The sequence below is a fragment of the Staurois parvus genome, unplaced genomic scaffold (assembly GCF_062004578.1).
Source record: "Staurois parvus isolate SC_StPar_1 unplaced genomic scaffold, SC_StPar_1.0 ptg000114l, whole genome shotgun sequence".
NCBI classification, from domain to species: domain Eukaryota; kingdom Metazoa; phylum Chordata; class Amphibia; order Anura; family Ranidae; genus Staurois; species Staurois parvus.
The window spans coordinates 6,964,764-6,988,068 of NW_028317910.1; the positions used below are offsets into that span (position 1 = coordinate 6,964,764).

The window sequence follows — 23,305 nt, forward strand, 5'->3', positions numbered from 1 at the left end:
AGGTCAGTGAGGTAGTTTGGGGCAGCGTTATGAATGGCTTTGTATGTCTGTGTTAGTTTTAATTTAATGCGTTGGGCAATCGGGAGCCAGTGGAGGGAATGACAGAGGGGGGTGGCAAAAGCGGAGCGGTTGGTAAGGTGGATGAGTCTGGCCGCTGAGTTCAGGATAGACTGAAGCGGGGATAGTCTGTGATGAGGTAGGCCGGTGAGAAGGGAGTTGCAGTAGTCCAGACATGAGATAATAAGGGAGTGAACGAGTTGTTTAGTAGTGTCTGGGGTTAGGAACGTACGTATTTTGGAGATGTTGCGGAGGTGGAGCCTGCATGAGTTTGCCAACGATTGGACGGACAGGTTTGAGTCTACAGTGATACCTAGGACTTTGGCTTGCGGGGTGGGACTGATGGTGGCAATGTTGGTCATGATGGAGGGGGGGGGGTGCGGGCTCGGGGGAAAATCAGGAGCTCGGTTTTGGAAAGGTTCAATTTGAGGAAATGGAGCGACATCCAGTCTGATATGTCGTTCAGTAGGTGGGTGATATGGGCAGAGACTGAAGGGGTGAGACGAGGGGTGGAGAGGTAAATTTGCGTGTCATCGACGTAGAGGTGATAGTTGAAGCCGTGGGAGTGTATCAGTTTGCCGAGGAAGGAGGTGTAGATGGAGAAGAGAAGGGGCCCGAGGACAGAGCCTTGGGGGACCCCAACAGAGAGGGGGAGAGAGGGGGAGGTGGTAGCATTATAGGTAATGCTGAAGGAGCGTTGGGATAGGTAGGAGGAGAGCGCGGAGTCTCTGATGCTGAGGGATTGTAGTTTATTAAGGAGGAGGGGGTGGTCAACTGTGTCGAAGGAGCGGAAAGGTCGAGGAGTAAGAGGACTGAGTAGTGGCCATTAGCTTTGGCGGTTAGCAGGTCATTAGTGATTTTGGTGGAGTGTAGGGGATGGAAGCCAGACTGTAGTGGATCGAGGAGGTTGTTGTCAGTGAGATGAGCGCTTAGGCAATTGTAGACTAAGCGCTCAAGGAGCTTGGAAGTAAATGGCAGCAGGGAGATGGGTCTAAGGTTGTTCAGGTTGGTGGGGTCCAGGGAGGGTTTTCTGAGTATGGGGGTGATGTACGCGTGCTTTAGGGGGGAGGGGAATGCGCCAGTAGAGAGGGAGAGATTAAAGATGTCGGTGAGGGAGCGTAGAATGGAGGAGGAGGGTGACCGGAGGAGTTGTGTGGGGACAGGGTCAAGGGGGCAAGTGGTGAGGCGGGCTTCTGAGAAGACCTTAGTGACCTCCTCAGTGGTAGCAAGGCTGAAGGAGCGGAGTGTTGGGGAGGTTATAGTGTGTGGGATGTTAGGTGTGGTGGGGGGTAGGGCGGTTGCGAGGTCAGAGAAGGGGAGAGTTGATGGGTTTATAGTGGGAGGGAGGCTAGGTGGGGAGGTAGGTTGAGCATTGGCGATGTCCTTATGGATTGTGCCTAACTTATTTTGGAAGGGATTGGCGATCTCGTAGGTGGTGAGTGAGGTACTGGATGGGGGTGGGGGGGGGAGAGAGTAGGGAGTTGAAAGTGGAAAAGAGCCGCCGAGGACAGGTGGAGAGGGTGTTGATGAGGGTTACGAAGTAGGCTTGTTTGGCGGCATGGAGGGAGGAGGAGTAGGTGAGGAAGGCGGATTTGTAGAGGGAGAACGCTCGAGGGGATTTGGTTTTGCGCCATAATCGTTCCAGCGCACGACTGCGGCGTTTAAGATTTTTAGTGTGGTCATTCTGCCAGGGTTGAAGCGGTCAGGGTCTAATGCTACGTGAGGTTAGGGGTGCTAAGGAGTCTAAGGCAGCTGATAGCGTGTTGTTATACACAGTAGTGGCCAGGTCAGGGCATGACAGTAGAAGGATACTGTCGTACAGACGGTCAGCTGCAGAGTAGAGAGAGGCCGGGTTTAGGTTGCGGAGATTACAGCTGGTGATGGTTTGACGTTTGGGGGGGAGGTGTTTGAGGATGGGGAGATGGAGAACGTAATGAGGTTGTGGTCAGAGAGAGGGAAAGGGGTGTTTGTGAGGTTGTGGAGGGTGCAGAGATGGGAGAAAAACGAGGTCCAGGGTGTTCCCGTGTGGGTGGAGGACTGTGTTCACTGTGTGAGTGCAAAAGAAGAGGTTAAGTGGAGGAGTTGGGATGTAGCCGGGTTGTTGACATTGATAGGGATATTGAAGTCTCTAAGGATGATGGTGGGTAGCTCAGAGGAGAGGAAGAAGGGTAGCCAGATCGGAAAAGTCGTCAAGGAAGCGGGATATGGGTCCAGGAGGCCGATAGATTACTGCAATCCTCAGAGGGGTGGGGGAGAAGAGTTGGATGCAGTGGGCCTCAAAGGAGGAGAAGGATAGAGAGGGGGGGTTTGGGAGGACCTGGAAGGTGGTCAGCGGTGACAAGAGCATGCCGACCCCACCACCTCTATGACTGCTCGGTCTGGGTGAATAGGACCAGACGAGACCTCCATAGGAGAATGCCGCAGGGGAGGTGGAGTCAGTGGCTTGGATCCAGGTTTCGGTGACCGCTAGGAGGTTGAGGGAGTGGGAGATAAAGAGGTCATGGATGGCGGTGAGCTTGTTGCAAACCGATCAGGCGTTCAGGAGTGCAACTGAGAGTGGAGGGGTGGATGCGGGGAGAAGGGGGACAGGTATAAGGTTGAGGGGGTTGCGGCGGTTCCTGGGAGTAGGAGGGTGCCTAGTGGGTGAGTGAGGTGGTGAGGGACCAGGATTTGGGGAGATATCCCCAGAGGTTAGGAGAAGAAGAAGGGTGAGGAAGGTAAGATGGGAGCGGGATGTACACGAGTGCACATGCCTTCCAGTCCTGGTGTTTGGGTCAGCAGCAGAGTGAAGTATCAGCAGGAGGTGATAAGAGCAGTAGTAGGGAGATGGTAGCAGTGAGGGTGAGATGTATACGTTTTGGGGTGCAGCAGAGGGGTAAAGAAATGAGATTTTGGGAACGCAAGAAAGTAATATGAAAAGGAGGAGTAGAGGGGACATATTAAAAAGGTACACGAAGTGGGACTCAGATTATAGCGTTTTACGCCTCTGTTCTTTGTAATGCTTTACTGCCAAAGCATGTATTACCAATTAAAAATTTAGCTTTTTTTGTGAACTTGAAAAAAATGAATGAAATTACCCTCTGCCCCGTAGCTGCCAGACACCAGTAGTAATGGCATCAGGAAACGGTAATCACTGTTAACCCTGCCAGACACAAGACATCACCGCTTCCCCCCAGTACAAAAACAGTGCAAAGAACAGGCATAGACACCTTAAAGAAACACAAGAAGTTCAAGGAGATCCACACCCAAGGACAAAGATGGAATATACTGCAGTTTACAGAACATTGCAGTGTCTTAGTCACTTTTGAATTTATTCAGTAATACAGTGCTGTTGGTGCGTGTGGTCACCCTAGGACAGGAAGTATGTCACTTGCAGGAAAAGAAAAAAGAGAAAGCCTGAAAAAAAATAAATAAAAGTAATGCGACTGATACAGCTAAGGACTGGAAAGCTGAACTACATGACTTTTCGGGGTTTAGATACATTTGATATGATTAGTATATTAAAGTTGATTTGATAGTGATATTAAAGTCTTACTTAAAAAAACAAAAAAAAAAATTATAGTTTTCTGCTCTGTGCAGTGGTTTTGCACAGTGCAGCCCAGATCCTCCACCTCTCAGGTCCCTGCCGCCGCTCCTGGCCCCTCCCTCTTGCTGAGTGCCCCCCAGAGCAAGCAGCTTGCAGGTGCGCTCCGAAGCCACAGCTTTGCGTGTCTATTCACACACAGAGCCATGGCTCGGTCCCTCCCCCTCCCTCTCTTGATTGGCTCACTGGCTGTGACTGACAGTAATGGCCTCAGCAACAGCCAATCAGGATTGAGAGTCCCTGGAGAGCCAAGGCTCTTGTGGACATCGCTGGATCAAGGGGATGCTCAGGTGAGTATTTGGGGGGGCTGCTGCACACAGATTTTTTACCTTCATGCCTAGAATGCATGAAGGTAAAAACCTTGAGCCTTTAGAACCACTTAAACCACTTGCCCTCCTGAGTATTTACCCCCCTTCCAGACCAGGCCATTTTTTGCGTTACGGTGCTGCGTTATTTTATTTTTCACGCATTGTTTTTTTTTCTTTTAGCAAAGACAGGTCGCAGAATACATTTGGCCTAAATTTATAACGAAATTTGATTTCAGTTTTTTTACTGGACATGTTTAATAGCAAAAAGTAAAAAATATTGTTTTTTTTCTCAAAATTGTCGGACTTTTTTTATATTGAAAAAAATAAAAACTACACAGGCGATCAAATACCACCAAAAGAAAGCTCAATTCATGGGGAAAAAAAAGGACATCATCATCATTAGGTAAATCCTCAGGAGGGCAAGTGGTTAAAAAAACACTTTCTCATGACAGGAGAAAATCAGCGTTAAAAACTCACCTAAGCTGCATTTTTTCAAACCAGTAGAGTTTCATTGGTCAGAATTTTCATTTATTCTGGCTACTGAAATGAATAAGTGCTAAAATGCATCTAGCATTTAGATGCACTTATATACGTTTAATAGCTTTTAGCAGCCTCAAGCGTCTTTTCTGCCAACTCTCTGGTGCTCCTGGACGCACTGACAGTGGGCTTTTTTCCTGCCTCTAAATGCTAAAAGCCTATGTGTGCATGGACACATAGGATAACATGCAGGGGAGTTTAGAGGCAGGGAAAAAAATGCCAGACACCCCTAGGAGCAGTCCTGTGGGCATGAGGCCTTGCAGTTACTGAAGCCACACATTTTCAAATTCTAAAAAGAATGCATATACATATGACGCACTATGCAAGAAAAGGTTGCAGCCAATTCAGAACCTTGTCACTGTGAGCACCTGGTTACCCTCAACTAGATTATCACAGTAAAGAAGCTTTGCAAACAGTTTTTGGGCAAGGGAGAGGAAGGGGTGTCATAAAATGTGAAAGAAAAATAGTTTTCCTTTAATGGGAACTTCCACAGTTTGTAGGCCCCAGCTCCCCCTCCACACACACACACACACAAACGTTCCCTGTGGAGTAAGGCTCCATGTACACTGCAGCTGTCACACTCCCGATTTACAGGCATTGAAAGTTTTTTTTTTCTTCCCCTAAATTCCCCTCTGTGTGAGTCTATGTCCATGTACACATAGGCATTTACAGGCATTTAGATGCAGGAGTGTTTAGGGGAAGAAATCTGAATGTACCAAAATCACGTTCAGGAGAGAAGCATTTGGGCAGAAAGAAAACACCCCACCTAAATGCTTGGAAATGAGCGCAAACACATTAAAATGCACCTAAACGCTAAGCGTGTTAGCACTTGAGCATGCATTTATTTCAATGGCCAGAATAAATGAAAATCCTGGCTCATTAAATTAAATGAATGAATGCCCAAACGCTTGATGAGACTGAACACATCTAAAACATGCCTAAACACATGCGTTTTTGCCGTGTTTCTGGTGCATTTTCTGGGTGCCTATTACCCAGCATGCAAAATTTAGACAAGTCACTTAAAAAAACACGCCAAAAAGGAAAAGCAGGTACATTTTTGATGCAATTTTTGACACATATTCTATTTAAAAGGGAACCTGAGTTTTTGAATACCACACCAAAGATGCAGCATGCAGGACTTCTGAAAACACACCACACTTGCAGCTCAGTGGTGTAAAGAGTCCCATAAGATTTAAAGGGATTGTGTTTTTTATGGAGTGCCCCAGTTTCACATAAAGAAGACCGGACTTTATTTGCTCAACATGGAAGACGATAGGTGTTCATAAAATGTAATACATTTTATTATACATATAAATATAGAATGTACATGCAAAAGCCTAAAACAAAATCTTTGCGTTTAGCACAGTAAAAATGCAGCAAAAATACATCAGCGTGAAAGCAGCTGCATATGGAAAGGCTTCTATACATTTAGGACCACAAAAAATAAGACTTCCACGAGGGCTGATTCTAGCCAACCCATTAGGGGCTCATTCATATGATCAAATAGGCTGCTGCATTCAGATGGATCTGAACACCGCATCTGGACTACTATGGCCACATGCACACTGGATGATTAGCTGTGGTCAGTTTGCATGTAGCCAAAAACTGCTGGCCCTGGACACACAGGAGATTAAGGGGATAATATGTGTAATAAGGCTGTCCTCTGTGGACCCAAGAGATGTACCCAAGGATAAAGCTCCAAGTTAACCAGAAATATGCAGTTCCATTTTGGGCACCAATTCACAAAAAGAACATTGGGGAACTGGAGAAAGTACAGAGAAGGGCAACCAAACTGATAAGAGGCATGGAGGAGCTCAGCTATGAGGAAAGATTAGAGGAACTGAATTTATTCTCTCTTGAGAAGAGGAGATTAAGGGGGGATATGATCACCATGTATAAATACATCAGTGGTTCATATAGTGAACTCGGTGTAGAGCTATTCACCCTGAGGTCATCACAGAGGACAAGGGGGCACTCTTTACGTCTGGAGGAAAAGAGATTTAATCTCCAAACACAGAAAGGTTTCTTCACAGTGAGAGCTATGAAAATGTGGAACAGACTCCCTCAAGGTCTGGATTGTTTCTTAGATACACAGAATATAACTGGATACTAACCTATATAGGCAAAGTTGATCCAGGGAATATCTGATTGCCTCTCGGGGGGATCAGGAAGGATTTTTTTCCCAGCAGGAGCAAATTGGATCATGCTTTGCTGGGTTTTTTTGCCTTCCTCTAGTTCAACTGTGGGTATAGGATTATAACTTTTTTTTTTTTAATGGTTGAACTGGATGGACTTTTGTCTTTTTTTCAGCCAGACTATGTAACTATGTAACAAAGGGATATTTTTAATTAAAACTGGAGAGTGCAAAATATGGCGCAGTTCTGCATGGTAGACAATCAGCTTCTTTAGCTCGTTCAATTAAGCTTTGACAATAAGGCTAGGTTCATATATGTGCGGGTGGTGCCGCTGCGGATCCGCACAAAAATCCGTGCAGCTGCACCACTCGCACATAGGAATGCGGACCCGTGAGCTGCCTGCACTGGAAAATGCAACCGTACTGGGAACCGAGGTTCCCGCGCAGGCTACATTTTCAGAAGAAGTGCAGGAACTTCTTCCCTGCGTGTCACAGGGCATGGGAGTCCATTCAAATGAATGGGCTCTCGTGCCCACGCAAAACGCAGCCCACGCGGCTGCATATATGTGAACCAGAGCTAAGGCCTCATGCACACAGGATGTTTTAAAAACGCTCCTCCTCTTGGTAGCAGCATTTTGGCAAAAAAAAACACCTATCACTTGTCAAAGTGTCTAACGGTTTTACAAATGTTTACAAGTGTCGTGCACTTCGACATTAATTCATTTTATTGGCCAGAATAATAATTTATTCTGGCCTTTGAAATGAATTAACTCTCAAGCGCTAAATGCGCCTAGTGTTAACACATGTTTACATACCAAAACGCTGCTGCTCCTGGACGCACTAGCCCTGGATAAACACTACTGCTACTAAAAGCTTCTAAAAGTCCGTGTGTGTGCATGGACACATAGGATAGCATGGAAGGCTGTTTAAAAGCAGTAAAAAAAAAAAAAAAAAAAAAAAAAAAAAAAAAAAAAAAGGAAAATCCGGCCGCCCCTAAAAGTGGCTGCAAAAACGTCCTGTATACATGAGACCTCCTCATGCATTAGTCCTCATGCACACTTGACGTTTTTACAGCTGCTGTTTTGGGCTTTTGATGGTTTTTCTACAGCTAGTAAACCCCCCCAGCATGTTCCTATGTGTTCATGCACACAGACTGTAATCAATGTTTTCTGGCTAGAAAAAAAACCCAGGACTAGTGGGTTTTTAGAGTTTTTTAGCTGTAAAAACGCTCTAACACTGAAAAACGTGGCAAAACACGGTAAAACGCCACAAAGCGGCGTTTTTGGACTTTTTTTTACCAAAAAAAATGGGTTTTTTGGTAAAAAAAAAACCCATAAAAACCGCAAAAGCTGGAAAACGAGGGAAAACGCCGTTAAACACTAATGCAAAATGCTATAAAAAGCTGAAAAACTCACGTTTTTAACATGACTTTACACAGCTAACTTTACCAGAGTTATCAAAACGCCCCGTGTGTATGAAGACTTACACCTGGAAGCTGACTGGTTTCTATGCAGAGCTGCACCAGAATTTGCACTCTCCGGTTTTAGTAAATCACCCCAAATAGTCTGCATCCAGGGCCAGTCAGAGGCTTCAATCACATGCATACAAAGTGTACATGGGAGTCAGAGTTTCTCACTGAGATTCTTGCTGGCAGAGAAGCTAATCGCCTGCATAAATGAGCCCTTAGATTGCTGGGTATTATTTAAAATGCACAAAATATAAACACCTACTAATATTTATACTAACTGTGCAGAATGTTAATACAGGGAGTATCCAATTGCCTTAGAGGGTCAAGAAAGATTTTTCTCTCTGTTGGAGCAATTTGGTCTATGCTTTATAAGGGTTGTTTGCCATCTTCTGGATCAACTTCAGGTTTATAAATATGGTTCTGAGGACGCAAGTTTCATTTATACAGTTTTGTCTTTTGACTCAACTCAATGAACATGTGCCTTTTTTCAACCTGTGTAAAGTATATAGACAAAAGTTTGTGGACCCTGCTCCCAATGATTGAGGTCAAGAGTGTACAACGTAGAGTATTGTTAATACTACAGCACACAAAGACAACTGTACTCTTCCAACCTTGTGGTAACAGTCTGGAGATGGTTCTTTTCTATTCCAGCATGACTGCAACCCTGTGTACAAAACCAGCTCTATAAAGACATGGTTTAACCAGTTTGGCATGGAGGAACTCAAGTGGCCTGCACAGAGCCCTGACCTCAACCCTACTGAACACATTTGGGAGGAATTGGAAAGCCAATTGTGAGCCAGTTCTTCTCATCCAATACCAGTAGCTGACCTCACAAATGGGTCCAAATGCCCACAGACACACTCCAAACCGTTGTGGAAAGCCTTTCCAGAAGAGTGGAGGATGATATAGCTCCAAGGTGGGCAACTCCATATTAAAGGCCATGGTTTTGGAATGGGATGTCCAACAAGATCATATAGGTGTCCACAAACTTTTGTCCATAAAACATACATTTGTAAGCATATGCTATACAAAGCACATATAAATAGATACACTTTAATCTGCCCTGTAATTTAGGAAGTCCTTTCAGGAACAGATAAAATGGGGATGATTGACCAGAAGATTCCAATGAAGCAGTGGCGTAACTATAGCTATACCAGCCCACAGAGCTGCTATGGAGTCCAAGGGTAGGAAGAAGGCCCCACTACGGAGGTTGCCTAATGTCTCCATTCCAGAAAAGCCAAGATCAGATTTTAGGATCATGTTTTCACAGATCTCCTCTGCATTCCCCCATCTGTAAGTCAATTCATTACCTTTTTATTTTTTTTTACCATGCTGGCTAGTGTGATCCAGCCCTTTAAATCTTTGTATTAACTTTTAGTCGTAAATGTGTGCCTAGGAGCACTAACAATTTTGTAACATAAAATGTTTTCTTGATTCTAAAAACTTCTAAACCACAATGTTCAACACTTCTGGCTTGGGTGGTAAAAAGCCCCAAGATTTTAAAATTCGAGAAAGACCAGTTGATGTTGAAAATGCTGCTGAGTTTATACGGGTGGCCGGGGTGCGGTAAAACAGGTGGCTGAGGGGCAGTATTATGGTCTTTCAAGGTCTCTCAAGGTTTAAAGCAGGCGGTGAGAAGGTGATATATCACTTCTGAGCTGCCTGTTAAATGTCATAGTTTTTTTGAGAGGGGCACCAAAGATGGCCACAAGTATAAACAGGAGCTTACTGAGTACTTAATTGGAGTATTAAAGTTAAAAGTGAATTCTCTGCACCACTCTTCTATCCACAACACGGGTCCCTAGTAGTATGCTAACAACTCTCCTGCTGCCTGTCTTTGATTTGGGTGACCTGCAATTTTCCACTTTGGATAAACACAAGTAACCTCTAGGACACATAAATCAATTGTTTTCTCTGTGCCCCATTCACACTACAGCACTGGTGTGATGTGAGCTGCGGTAAAATGCTGCATGTCTGCATTTTCCCTCAATACACTGGATGACACTGTGGAGATGATTTAATAAAACTTGAGAGTGCAAAATCTGGTGCAAATATGCATGGTAACCAATCAGTTTCTAACTTCAGCTTGTTCAATTAAGCTTTGACCAAAAAACCTGGAAACTGATTGGGTTCTATGCAGAGCTGCACCAGATTGTGTATGCTCCAGTTTTAGTAAATCAACCCCAATATCACCACACAGCAGCGCTATGCACCATTCAATAACATGAATGAAGTGTCACTATTGACATTTCAAATAAAATGAAGGAAAAAAAAAAAAGAAAAGAAAAAAAAAAAAAAAGAAAAAGCAGTGCAATGTGCTGAAACACACCATCATTGTCACTAGCCTGCGTGTTAAAACATTACGGTTTACCTAGTGTCAACCTGGCCTTAGACACACTATTGTCCCAACTAACAATGCAAGGAGTCACAGAGAGAGAGGTGAATGGAGGGGGCCCTATTAAAATCTTGCTATTGGACCCCAGAAATTGTAGTTACGCCCCCATGAAGAAGCCATGAACAAGCTGCAAATAAAAGCGTAAAAAATGCATTTCCCTCATCTCCTGATTGTCGTGTCTTGCTGTTCGATGTCCCCGACACACCAGTGTGAGCCAACAGCTCCAGTTGGGAGTGCCCCCCCTCCCAGCCTCCAGACTCTCTCTCCCTATCTGTCACTCTTCCCGCAGACTCTGTACACTGCGCTGAGGATTCGCAGAGTGTAGGCAGTAAACAGTCGGTTCTCATCTCAGCTGCCAAATTGTGTTTTTACTCAGATACATTAAAAAAAAAAATTCCCTGAAAAACAAGTGAAGGAAATATTGCGAAGAGGGGGAAGTGCATCGTGCACAAAATGCAATATGTCAAATCATGAAACCTGCGAGTTCTAATTTATAGACATAGAAGAATTCTTCTTATATGGATGTTCACATTCTATCTCCCCCCTCCATGGAGTATCAGTTATTATTATGTCATAAGAGACTTTGAATTTTTAAAAACACCCGTTTAAGGTCCATGGGCACATTAAATGGGGAACCTTAATCTTTTTTTGCTCATATATGTGAAAGAGTGTAGATAGTGTGAACTATCTTATCAGTGTGTATTAAAATAGATATACACCCAATCATCTCATAGACGTTTTACCATGGTGCTGTCATTTCAAAAGTCAGCTTTTATTAAAATAATGCCTGGTAATCCTGCCATGAAGTCTTTGGACACTTCCAGTTACACAGTGACAACACTCTGTCCCTGTCTCCCAGTTGTGCTCCTGTGTTGTCACCCTGCTTGAAAGGGTATATACCAGTGTGCAGAGGGTTCTTCAAAATTTCTTGTGTTGTCACCCTGTCACACAGCCTTCCGATGGGGGCTACAAGTGGCCATTTCAACTTTTGACATTTATCAGGAAATCAGTTCTGAGAAATGCCATTCAGCTTTTGCTGGAGTGTAGGCAGAAAATGGCTGCAAAGAGGATGCGGGAGATCAACAACACCAAGATGCAGAAAAGGATAAAATAAAAGGTAAAAATATTTTTGAAATGACAATGGATTACAATAAGAGAGCAAACAAATGTCATCCAGTTAGGGCTCACATCCACTTTAAATGAACATGCTTGAGTTCCATGGGCACCCTATAGGGAAACTATAATCTTTTTTTTTTCTGTACCAAAATATTTTAATGGCAACAATCTTCTCAGTGTGTATTACAATCTGTTTCTATCTCTAAAATCTATGGTTCTATCTCTAGTTTGCAATTATATACGCACATCCTGGAAGCCTTATTTGCTCCTCACACATGAAGGTGTCCTGCTCAGTAGTGCTGCACAATGGTTGTGTCCCATGACCCTCTTGTCTGACTGCAGTTTTCCATAACTGGATCTGTTTGCTTTGGGCTTTCATTTGTTTGTTTTTTACTTTAAGTCTTAGATTGTAAGCTCCAAGGAGCAGGGCCCTCCTATCCCTCTTGTATTGAACTGTATTGTTGCTGTATTGTCTCCCGTTATATTGTAAAGCGCTGAGCAAACTGTTGGCGCTATATAAATCCTGTGTTATAATAATAATAATAATAATATATTCTGCAGTCTCTAATGACGTGAAACACTCACAGTGCTCCCGCTGGCCAGAAACCACAAGAGTTTAGCCTTTGAAACAGCAGTTTTTTATATTAAGAAAGGGAACTTTTATTTTACCCATAATAATAATCAAATTTGGGAACGCATACAAATTACTTATTTATCTGTCGGATTCAACATGTTCACTTTAGGGACTCTTGCACACTAGAACCAAAAATGTTTTAGGCGTCTAGGCGTTTTTTTTTTTTTTTTACAGATTTCGATTGCTTTTAATAGGCCTGTACACACAGGCCCGTAAATATCAGTAAATTAGCACTGTGTCTATATCAAAAGTAAAAAACTGAAAAATCGGTCAGTATTTTACGCATATATGAGCTTAAATTAGACCTCCTCTTCAATAGCAGGTTATGTCATTTGAATATTTGGCAATCTGGGCAAAATAATTTTTATGTGCATATATGCGTGTATACGTATGCACTGTGATACTTGCATGCTTTGTGCAGGAAGATTCGGTTTTCATACATCAGGTCCATGTGCAAGGTCCCTGAGGCTGGCCATACACTAGTAGAATTTTGTTCCAAATGTTTGGTTTTAGGAACGTTTGTTTGGTTTTTGAATCATTAGTGGGTCAAATCAACATTTGATGTTTGGAGAATATTTGAAGGAGCAGGATGGAAAATTTTTCTTGACTAATGAATTTCCAACAGTGTATGTGGTTTTCATTCAGGAAAGTCCATTTATTCCAAAACCGAAGGTCAGAAGCAAACAAAATTTTGAAGTCCTTTTGAATGATATTCATCAAGTCATCAAATGAATTTTCATACACATTTTTATAAAAATGTTCATATGAACGTCCATTCAAAAATGTACTAGTATATGGCCAGCTTTAGTTTAGTACTCGCCAGCCTAAATGTCTGCAAGAAGGAACTCCACCATTGTGTTTATGGTCAGCGATTGACAATGCAGGATGGTGAGATCAACACCCTGATGAGCTTGACAGCCATTCGGTACCCCTGAGTGCTTCAAAGAGCGTCATTGCGGGCACAATAGATTGTAAAAGTGTGAGCTTCAGCATCAGGAATATTCCAAATCCTTCCCTGCAGCTGAGTATAAATTTGAAATAAAAGGAAGGCGAGGAAAAGGTGTTTGGGCCTCTTTGGGATGCGTTCCTGTGTGTTGATTTAGGACAATCCACCGACGATAAATGGGGTGCCAACGCACCCTACCAAGAGAAAAATTGTACCCTTTATTTTGTAACACAACACACTGCAGTACCAAGCATTGTTGTGTTCTACAACACAGGTGCAATACCTTAGTGCGTTAGGTTGCCATTCAAAATGGTAGTAATGTACAAGATAAGAGGATTATAATAGATTTAAAATCTAACTGGATAACATTTAGTTTGCTATGTGCATGGAATATCATATTGCCATTTTTAAACTAAAAATCCTTTTTACACCTTTTCATTATTTATTACACATCAGTGCTGCTGATCTTCTGCCTCCTCTTTATAGCCACTTCCTGCCTAAATGCACTCTAGTGATGGCTGCATGCAATTTGTCAGGGTGTTTTTCCTAATGGTGACAACAGTGGACCATATCTGTGTAATGTCGGCTGAAGATCTCCATCAGAAGGCCATGTCATAGGGTGACAACACAGAAGATTGACTGAGAGATAAGGACAGAGCGTTGCCATCCAATGGAAGGAAGTTCCTGAACAAGGCCTTCCTGGCAGGATAACTAGAGATTTAAGTAACATGCTGCAGATTTAAAGTTGTACTAAATGAATTTTTTTTTTTATTTTGAATAGTGTAAAGGAGGACTATAACCTCTCATTTTTTTCCATCTGTGTACCATTGGGCAGATTTCCCTTCACTTTCTGTCCCATCGCCAAATCGGGAAGTGAGAGGAAATCCCTCTAAAGTAAGGAAATCTTTGGTTGCCATTAGAACATTTTCCTTATTTCATTTTCTGGTGACAAACCAAAATTTGGAATTTTCCTCTATTTTCTCCTAATTTCACTTTCAGTGATAATGGTCATCAGGACAAATAGAGAGGATGAATCTCCCTCCCAGTAATGCATTAAAGGGTGGAATGCATTGACCAAAATGCAGACTTCCTGTCTGTTCAACGGAAGTCGCTAGATTGGCCTCTGTCAGTCTGCTGGAAAACCAACATTCAATCAGTGCTTGCAGCCAATCAATGCAGCACTGGTCCGTGTATTCTGACTGTGTGGGGTAGTCCCTGCTGTCAGAATACATTAGCACAGAAGGAGAGATCGCATTCATATCACTTGTTCTGGTTGAATGAAGAAAACTCCCTGTGTATACCCATCTTAAGGCCAAGTTCAAATGGGCTGCCAGGGGAGTTGCAGTAAAAACAGGCAGTTGATCCGCCTTTTTATTACCACCCAACCGCTCACCTACAAGTGGACATGGCAGCTGCTCAGGTCTATTTACATTGCCGCAGCTGCAATGCTTCACGGTCCAGCAATTTTATCTCAGCATGCTGATTTTCTCAGGTGACCACCTGTCAGACTCACCCACTGAAGTCAATGGGACACTGGTGCTGTGTCCCAAACAGGACAATGGCGGTTGCGGCATGGAAATTGAATAAAAATTTTAAGAAAAAAAACAAAAACAGACATTTAGGAAGCACAATCTTTTCTATGATATTTACAAATATAAAGGGAGTACAGATTCACCTTATGAGGATCCCAACAAAACAGTACACTAATCAAAACCTGACTGCAACCTCAAAGTGACCCAAGCATATTAAATCATAAAGTTTAGCATGGCAGCCAGGAAAACGGTATTCTCATATGGCAAGCTGAGCAAATGTCATCTCCATGTTTCTGTTATGACATGTTTCCCTAATCCAGGGGTGTCAAACTCCACTTCATGGCGGGCCATATCAGGATTATTAATTAGATGTATATCCTCCTTATACCCTCAAAAAGTTAATACTTTCCACCCTAGAAAGTGTTAAATATATAAAAAACCTTTTTGTGATACGATAAATTTCCAAATTAAATTCAAAATCCTAAATATAGCAAATAATATAAATACAATAAATAACAAATTCCCCAAATCAAAATAGTCCAATGTGAAATCCAAAAATACGTCCAAAATACGTCCAAAATAAGTCCAATACAGTGTCCAAATTTCAATCTTTTTCTCCAAATATGAAAATTATTCCTCCAAACACGTACCTCGAGAAATAAAAAATAAAAAGATATAATACTAAATAAGATTGGGTAAATTGTAATAAAGGTTTTTGGGGGCAAATAATAAGGTGTTTTAACTGTAATTTTATGTGGAATAATGAGTAATATGAGAATAGTAGCAGTGATCACAGAGTGTGCACACTTTGGATTGATGTGTTTTGTGCACTATTATAAATTAAGATTGGTAAAATTTAATTCAAATATATATATATATTTTTTTTTTTTTTTCTCACAAATAGATAATTTTTGCAGTGAAGTGTGGAGTGTCACGGGGTGATTTTCTTTAATTAATTGAATTGCACTAGATTGTTTATTTTTTATTTCTCGAGGTACGTGTTTGGAGGAATAATTTTCATATTTGGAGAAAAAGATTGAAATTTGGACACTGTATTGGACTTATTTTGGACGTATTTTGGACGTATTTTTGGATTTCACATTGGACTATTTTGATTTGGGGAATTTGTTATTTATTGTATTTATATTATTTGCTATATTTAGGATTTTGAATTTAATTTGGAAATTTATCGTATCACAAAAAGGTTTTTTACATATCAGGATTATGGTTGCCCTCAAGGGGCCGGTTGTATCTGTAAGACTAGATGTTTAGAGCACCCCACCCCCATTACATCAGATGTCATGAATCCCACACCCTTCCTAACATCACCGTGCACCCTCTTTGGGGGCAGAGCTGGAAAGCAGAAAGTGCAGGGTCTGGAGGAGGACCAGAGGAGGAGTGGAGTCAGTTATCAGAGTCTGCTGAATGCTGGGACCAGGGGAGGCAGAGATAAGGGGGTGCTGCAGCTGCACTGAGAGGTGCAGGATTTGGCAGAGGAGTTCTATTCTCCTATCTGCTGCCGACTGCTGAGACAAAGTGGGGGTAGAGACAAGGGAGTACCTGCAGGAGAGGTGCAAGGGCCACATGATATGGCCTGGAGGGCCGGATTCAGCCCGCAGGCCTTGTGTTTGACACCTGTGCCCTAATCCTTTAAACCCCCACTTTTACATTTCACCTGAGCAGCACATACTTACCTTCTGCTCAGCCACCAGGAGTGAAAGCAAACTCCCTGTATAGGCTGCAAATCCCAACATTGGTGAAAGGTCTCCAAATTTTAACACTACAACTTTCTGAAAAGGCCCGCTACTGAAAATCAGAAACATGACCAGGGTGCAATAACATTTTTGTCAAAAACTGTCAGAAAGTCTCTATGGATCATAAATCTCCCTATGAAGTTGTAAGTTCCCTTTTTTTGTGAAAAGGTGACCATGCATGTTAAAGCTGAACTCCAGGTATGGTGCTCATTGGATAATGACTTTGGTCCAGCAATGTAAGTGTACATATTCCACACCTGTTGGAACAGAGAAACGCGGCGATTTACTGCAGTGATCACCATGGTCTTCCGGGCTGCTTGGCACACTACCGTGACATTCACAGCAGTAGCGATGGCTACTACAGTGATCCTCCAATTCCACAGCGGTCCCACAGGTATGGGATTTGTATACTTACATTGCTGGACTGAAGCCACTATGCAATAAAAACCAAACCTGGAGGTCAGCTTTAAAGAGCCACTCCATCCAAAAGTGATATTTCAAAATAGTTCTTAACTGGAGAAGTTTTTTACCTTATTGCATTCTATACATTAAAGCGGCGCTCCACCCAAAAGAGGAAGCTCTGCTTTAAGGACTGCTCCCCATTAAGGATTGGCACCTTTGGGGGTTGGGGGGGGAGCGGGTACCCGGATTTGACAGGTACCAACTCCCACTTCCGGTCCAATCGCCTAGGCGATCAGAAGCGGAAGGTGTCCTCCCTCCCTGTAGTCTTTTGGGACACGTGACAGGTCCCAGAAGACTACAGGACCATTCATGAAGCGCAGTGCTACTCGCGCATACACAGTGGGTACCCGGCTGTGAAGGCGCAAGCTATCGCAGCCGATTGCCCACACTGAAGATGCCGGCCTCCTGGAATACAGGACGGCTGGTGAAACGGGCTGCGGGGGACACACTGCGGGACCGAGGGACAGGTAAGTGGCTGTTTTTTTAAAAGTCAGCAGCTACAGTTTTTGTAGCTGCTGACTTTTTATTATTTGACAGGGTGAGTGGAACTCCGCTTTAAGGTAAAAAAGCTTCCACTACCTGCCCCCCCCCCCCCCCACCTCCCTAAACACTTACCTGAATTCAACATCAATTCAGTGCTGTACCCCATTGCAATTTTTCTCTCCTCTCTCCCTGCTCTCACAGGCTTCAGTGATAGCAGCGGGAGCCATTTGTTCCTGCTGCTGTCAATCAAATCCTGGGGGGAGGGGGTATGTGGCTGAGCCGTGCTGTGTGTGTCTATGGTTGCACACAGCCCAGCTCAAGAGCATGTGTTCCCCCTTAGCACACAACTTGTTATAGGGACACACTCAGAAGAGAAGGAGCGGACGTCACCAGCAGGGGAACCCAGAAGAGAAGGTAAGAGACCGCTCTTTGCAATACCACAGAGCAAGTAAGTATAACTTCTCTTTCATTTTATTCTTTTTCAAAATGAAGGTTTACAACCACGTTAAGAATAGGTGGAGCAGAGCCAGCCCTGGCTTCTTATGTCTAGATTATTCAAGTAATGAGAGTTCCTTGCCATAATCATCAGCTCTGTTCCTGTCCACCTGTGAGTTTTAAATGTTATGGACTACCTTTGTGTGTTCCTGATCTTCTTCTAATATAAATATAAATCCAGCAGGGGTGGTGGAAACCCCTCATAATGGGCACAGCAGGTGTGCAGAGCCAGGAACTCAGTGCAGGGATGGTGAGAACCCCTCAATGGGAACAGCAGGTGTGCAAAGCCAGGAACTCAGTGCAGGGATGGTGAGAACCCCTCAATGGGAACAGCAGGTGTGCAAAGCCAGGAACTCAGTGCAGGGATGGTGGGAACCCCTCATAATGGGCACAGCAGGTTTGCAGAGCCAGAAACTCAGTGCAGGGATAATGGGAAAACCTCCTAATGGGCACAGCAGGTTTGCAGAGCCAGGAATGCAGTGCAGGGATGGTGGGAACCCCAGGTACACAATGGCCACACAGGAATCTAACCAACAGTCTCCAGGAAACAAAAGAGACAATCAGAAGGTTTTACTTTTCAGCATCCTTAAACACTGAAATATTAGTTCTAGATGAACTGAACATGCATCACCAGACAGTAAATCCTTCTGTTACTATAAGGAAATGGATATATCAGATAACATGTAACTTGTTTCTGTAGCTGTAACATTATCAAAACATTGATAGCTTATAAAACATACAAGTCAGTTTTTGGTAGTACAAACAAAAGAAAACTATCCCTCCATAGTCCTGGCAGGTACTGAGCATGCTGGGAATTGTAGTTTTATGATCCCTGGGTGCCTGAAGGTTGCCCAGCCTGCACTAGAAGGAGGAGGTAAGTGGATGAAGGAGAGCTAGGCAGCCCAGAAGACTGGATGGCAGACAGGTAGGTGTTGGGAGCTGTTGGCAGGTAAGTAGAGGCGTAGATTCTAGGAAGGATGGGCACAGGCTGAAGAACTAGAAGTCAGGGTGGTGTAGAACTGCATATGCTTCCAGGGATAGCTGGTGAAGGATGGTGGGAAATTGGGGTACAAAATAGTGTACACATCAGGGGGGTGTATAGACAGGACAGAGGGGTAAACGGGGTTACAGTTAGGTTGGAGGGCAGTTAGCGCAGCAGATTGGTGGGGTGTACAGTGGGTAGTAGGTGAAACTAGACAGTAGAGGTGTGTGCAGATGAGGACTGGCCATTTGGAAACTCGGGCACTGCCCGAGGGCCCGGGGTCAGTAGGGGGCCCCATGAGATGCCCCTGGTACCTTTTTCATAGGCTTTTTTGAGTTTGGGCAAGGACACAGGGGCCCAAGATCCCCTATTGCCCGGGGGCCCCATGAGTTGTCAGTCTGCCCCTGGGTGTGTGGATACAACAGACATAAGGTGGGGTGGGGGTGGGGGGGGGGTTTGGACAGGGTACCCATGTCCTGATTCTCCAACAGATACATTTCACGAAAAAAGGAAATAAAGAAACAAAAACTTTTGTGTCCAAATATACCAAACAATAGCTAAACAAGATAGCATGGCGACATTTTATGTGTTGCATCCTACTGTATATATGGCAACAGAAGCCCAATAAGTAATATCAGAAGGTGGTAGGGTAGAGTTTGGAAGGTAGTAAAAGCAGGCGGACAAACATTCAGTATAGTAAGAACAGTGACTCCAGTGTTGAGTGAAATTGGGGTAACAGTCTGAGTGAGTAGTCGAAAGGTAACTCAGAGGTAACTTGGGGTTTCAGGGCAGGCAGTAGGTAGGGGTTCCTAGGTCTGGAGGGACAGTGACTGGGGTAATATTCCGGTAAGGGGACTGGCACTAGTTAAGGCTTCTAGGTCCAGAGGGGCACTAATTATTATAGTAGGTGATAGGTGGGAGCTCCTAGGTCTGAAGTGATAATGGGTGAGGTAGGGTCTGGAGGGGCAATTGTTTTGAGAGTAAGGTGTAGGTAGGGGCTTCTGGGTCTGTAGGGACAGTAATTATGGTATTCTGGGGTAGGCAGGTTCTCCTGGGTCTCCTTGAGCCTGGTGAGGCAGTAATATTATAGTAGAGGATAGTCAGTAGTTTCTGGGTACAGACAGGCAGTAGTGACGGTGGTAGGAGGCAATTAGGGGCTCCTGGGTGAGGAGGGACAGTAATTACTATAGTAGCAGATAAGAAGCTCCTGGGTCTGGAGGAGTAATGGATGAGATAGCAAGGGGCTCCTGGATCTAGAGGGCCAGTAATTGCTTTAGTAGTAAGTAGATAGGGGCTCCTGTGTCTGGAGGAGTAATGGTCAGGGTAGGTAGGATTCTGGGTGAGGGGTGGAAGTGATTACTTCAGTAGGGAGTCAGTAGATGCTTCTGGGTCCAGAAGGGCAATACTTATGGTAGTAAGGCGCAGGTAGGGGCTCTGGGTCCTTCAAAGGTGGCATTTGTGGGGGTAGGGGACAGGTAAGGGCTCCTGGGTCTGGATGGGGAATAATTATGGTAGTAATAGGAAGGTAAGGGCTCCTGGGTCTGAAGGAGCAGGAATCATGGTAGTAGGGGGTAGGTAGGTGCTCCTGGTTCTAAAGGAACAAAATCGTCATGGTAGATGAGGGCTCCTGGGTCTGGAGGGGCATTCATTATGGCAATAATGAACAGGTAGGGCTCCTGGGTCTGAAGGTGCAGAAATCATGGTAGTAAGGGGTAGGTAGAGGAATCTATGTGTGGAGTGGCAGTGATTAATGTAGAAGGGGTTAGGTAGGTGCTTCTGTATCCAGAGGGAGAGTAGGTATTACAGCAGGAGTAGAGGATTTCTGGGTACAGAGGGACAGTACTTATGGTAATAGGAGTAGTTAGGGGAACCCGAGTCTGGAGGGGCAGTTCTTATGGTAATAAATGGTAGGTAGGGGCTCTTGAATCCAGAGGGGCAGTACTTATGGTAGTAGGGGATAGGTAGGGGCTCCTAGATTCAGAGGGACAGTACTTATGGTGGTAGGAGGTAGGTAGGGGCTCCTGGGTTCGTAAAAGTAGAATGGAGAAATAAGTGTTCCTGGGTTTGAAAGGGTAGTTATTATTGGTAATAGTAATGGGTAGGCAGAGGTTCCTGGGGCAGAAATCATGGTAGTAGGGCGTAGGTAGGGGCTACTGGGTCCAACGTTGCAGCATTACTGTAGTAGGGGGGAAGTAAGTGCTCCTAGGAACAGAAGGGCAGTAGGTATGATAGTAGGGTTTAGACAGGGGATAATTCAGAGGAATAGTAATAATGGAAGTAGGAGGTAAGTAGGGGCTCTAGCTCCTGGATCCAAACTGGCAGTGATTACTGTAGTAGGGGGTAGATAGGCTATCCTAGGTTCGGAGGGGCAGTAGATATGCTAGTAGGAGATAGGAAGGAACTCTTGCAGAGAGACAGTAATTATGATAGTATGGGTAGATAGGGGCTCCTGGTCCGGTGGGGAAGCGCTTATGGTAGTAAGGGGTAGGTAGGGACTCCTGGGTCTGGAGGGGCAGTAGGTATGATTATATGAGGTATGGAGGGGCTTCTGCAGAGAGGTGGTGCTCATGATAGCATGGGTTAGGTAAGAGCTCCTGGGTCCAGGGAGGCAGTACTTATAGCAGTAGATGTTAGGTAGGGGCTCCTGGGTCTGGAGAGGGGGATTACTTATGGTAATAGGGGGTAGGAAGGGGCTCCTAGGTAAAGAAGAGCAGTAGGTATGCTAGTAGGAGGTAGGAAGGGGTTCTTGCAGAGAGGAAGTACTCATGATAGTATGGGTTAGGTAGGGGCTCCTGGGTCAGGAGGGGCAGTACTTATGGTAGTAGGGGGTAGATAGGAGCACCTGGGTTGGGAGGAGCGGTACCTATGGTAGTAGGGGTAGGTAGGGGCTTTTGGGTCCAGAGGGGCAGTAGGTATGATCGTAGGAAGAGAGGCAGTACTTATGGCAGTAGGGGGTAGGTAGGGCTCCTGGTCCAGAGGGGCAGTACTTTTAGTAGTAGAGGGTAGGTAGTCCTCCTGGGTCCGGAGGGGCAGTACTTATGGTAGTAGGGGGTAGGTAGGGCTCCTGGGTCCAGAGGATCAGTACATATGGTAGTAGGGGGTAGGTAGGGCTCCTGGTTCCGGAGGGGCAGTACTTATGGTAGTAGGGGGTAGATAGGGGTCCTGGGTCCAGAGGGACAGTACTTATGGTAGTAGGGGGTAGGTAGGGGTCCTAGGTCCGAAGGGACAGTACTTATAGTAGTAGGGGGTAGATAGGGGTCCTGGGTCCAGAGGGACAGTACTTATGGTAGTAGGGTATAGGTAGGGGTCCTGGGTCTGGAGGGACAGTACTTATGGTAGTATGGGGTAGGTAGGGGTCCTGGGTCCGGAGGGACAGTACTTATGGTGGTAGGTAGGGCTCCTGGGTCTGGAGGGGCAGCAATTATTGAACAGTCGGAGTAAGTAGCAGAAAGGAGACTCACGTGTCGGGCGGGATGGGGGCAGGGGCCCCGGGCCCCGTACAGCCGGGCAGGAGGATGTAGAGCAGAGCCCAGCTCCCCCACATTGTGCCCCCCGCAGATTCAGGCCATGAGGGGGCGACACTGGACACCCCGACTTCTCCGGGCAGCTCCTCTCCTGCCGATCCTTCTCTGATCGCAGATTATCTCCGCACGATCCGATCCCGGATTATAGCCGACCAATCACAGCGTGAGGCCACCCCCCCCTCATTAACCCCCCCACTGCTGGCACAGGAGGTGGGGGGATAATACTGAAGTCTGCGCTCTGTAGGATCACATCCTGCCACTCCACTGCCTCTGTGTGCGACATACTGTCACCTCACCTCCTCTGTACTGCGCTCTGCTTGTGTGTGCGATATTCCATGACATTATCAGGAATACTCTGTACACAGCAGGGCTCGTCCTCTCTGTTCTCCGGTATATAGCATTGTGTCATGATATCACCGCTCTGTATAGTGTACACAGCACTGCTCCTCTCGACTCCGTGACATTGTATTACTTTACATAGCATGCTTCCCCGCTGAACTCTGTATTCATCCGGAGCTTTCTGTGTACTATTATTATTATTATGATTATTATTATTATTATTATGATTATTATTATTATTATTATGTTTATACATGGTTCTTCTCCTATACTCTGCTATTCCTGTGTAACATTCTTCAGTATCTCTGCACATTCCACAATGATATTGTATTTAGCACACTTCAAGGTTACTTTGATTAATATATTACTTAAGATCTCAGAGACAAAATCCAAACACAACTTTTTTCTTGTTTTTTTCTAGTTTTGGATGGAACGTGGAATGGTAAAAAACCCATGTCACTGAAACGAAATGGGTCATGGGATAGCAAAAATGTTCCAGTTGTCACCAGAATGGGACGAGAGGGGAAATCTTTCAATGGGGACACCGGTTCTACTG

At 44.6% G+C, this 23,305-nt stretch overlaps 1 protein-coding gene across 3 annotated transcripts in view; it reads right to left on the reverse strand.

The window, feature by feature from the left end:
- The window catches only part of CACNA2D4 (calcium voltage-gated channel auxiliary subunit alpha2delta 4), a 303,483-nt gene extending 280,922 nt beyond the window's left edge, over window positions 1-22,561 (reverse strand). For all 3 annotated transcript variants that reach the window (XM_089671819.1, XM_089671818.1, XM_089671817.1), the window contains exon 1: window positions 22,348-22,561. In XM_089671819.1, the coding sequence (XP_089527945.1) occupies window positions 22,348-22,430 (83 nt within the window). In that variant the 5' untranslated portion in view covers window positions 22,431-22,561. The remainder of the gene's footprint in view (window positions 1-22,347) is intronic.
- Between the last annotated feature and the right edge of the window lie 744 nt (window positions 22,562-23,305).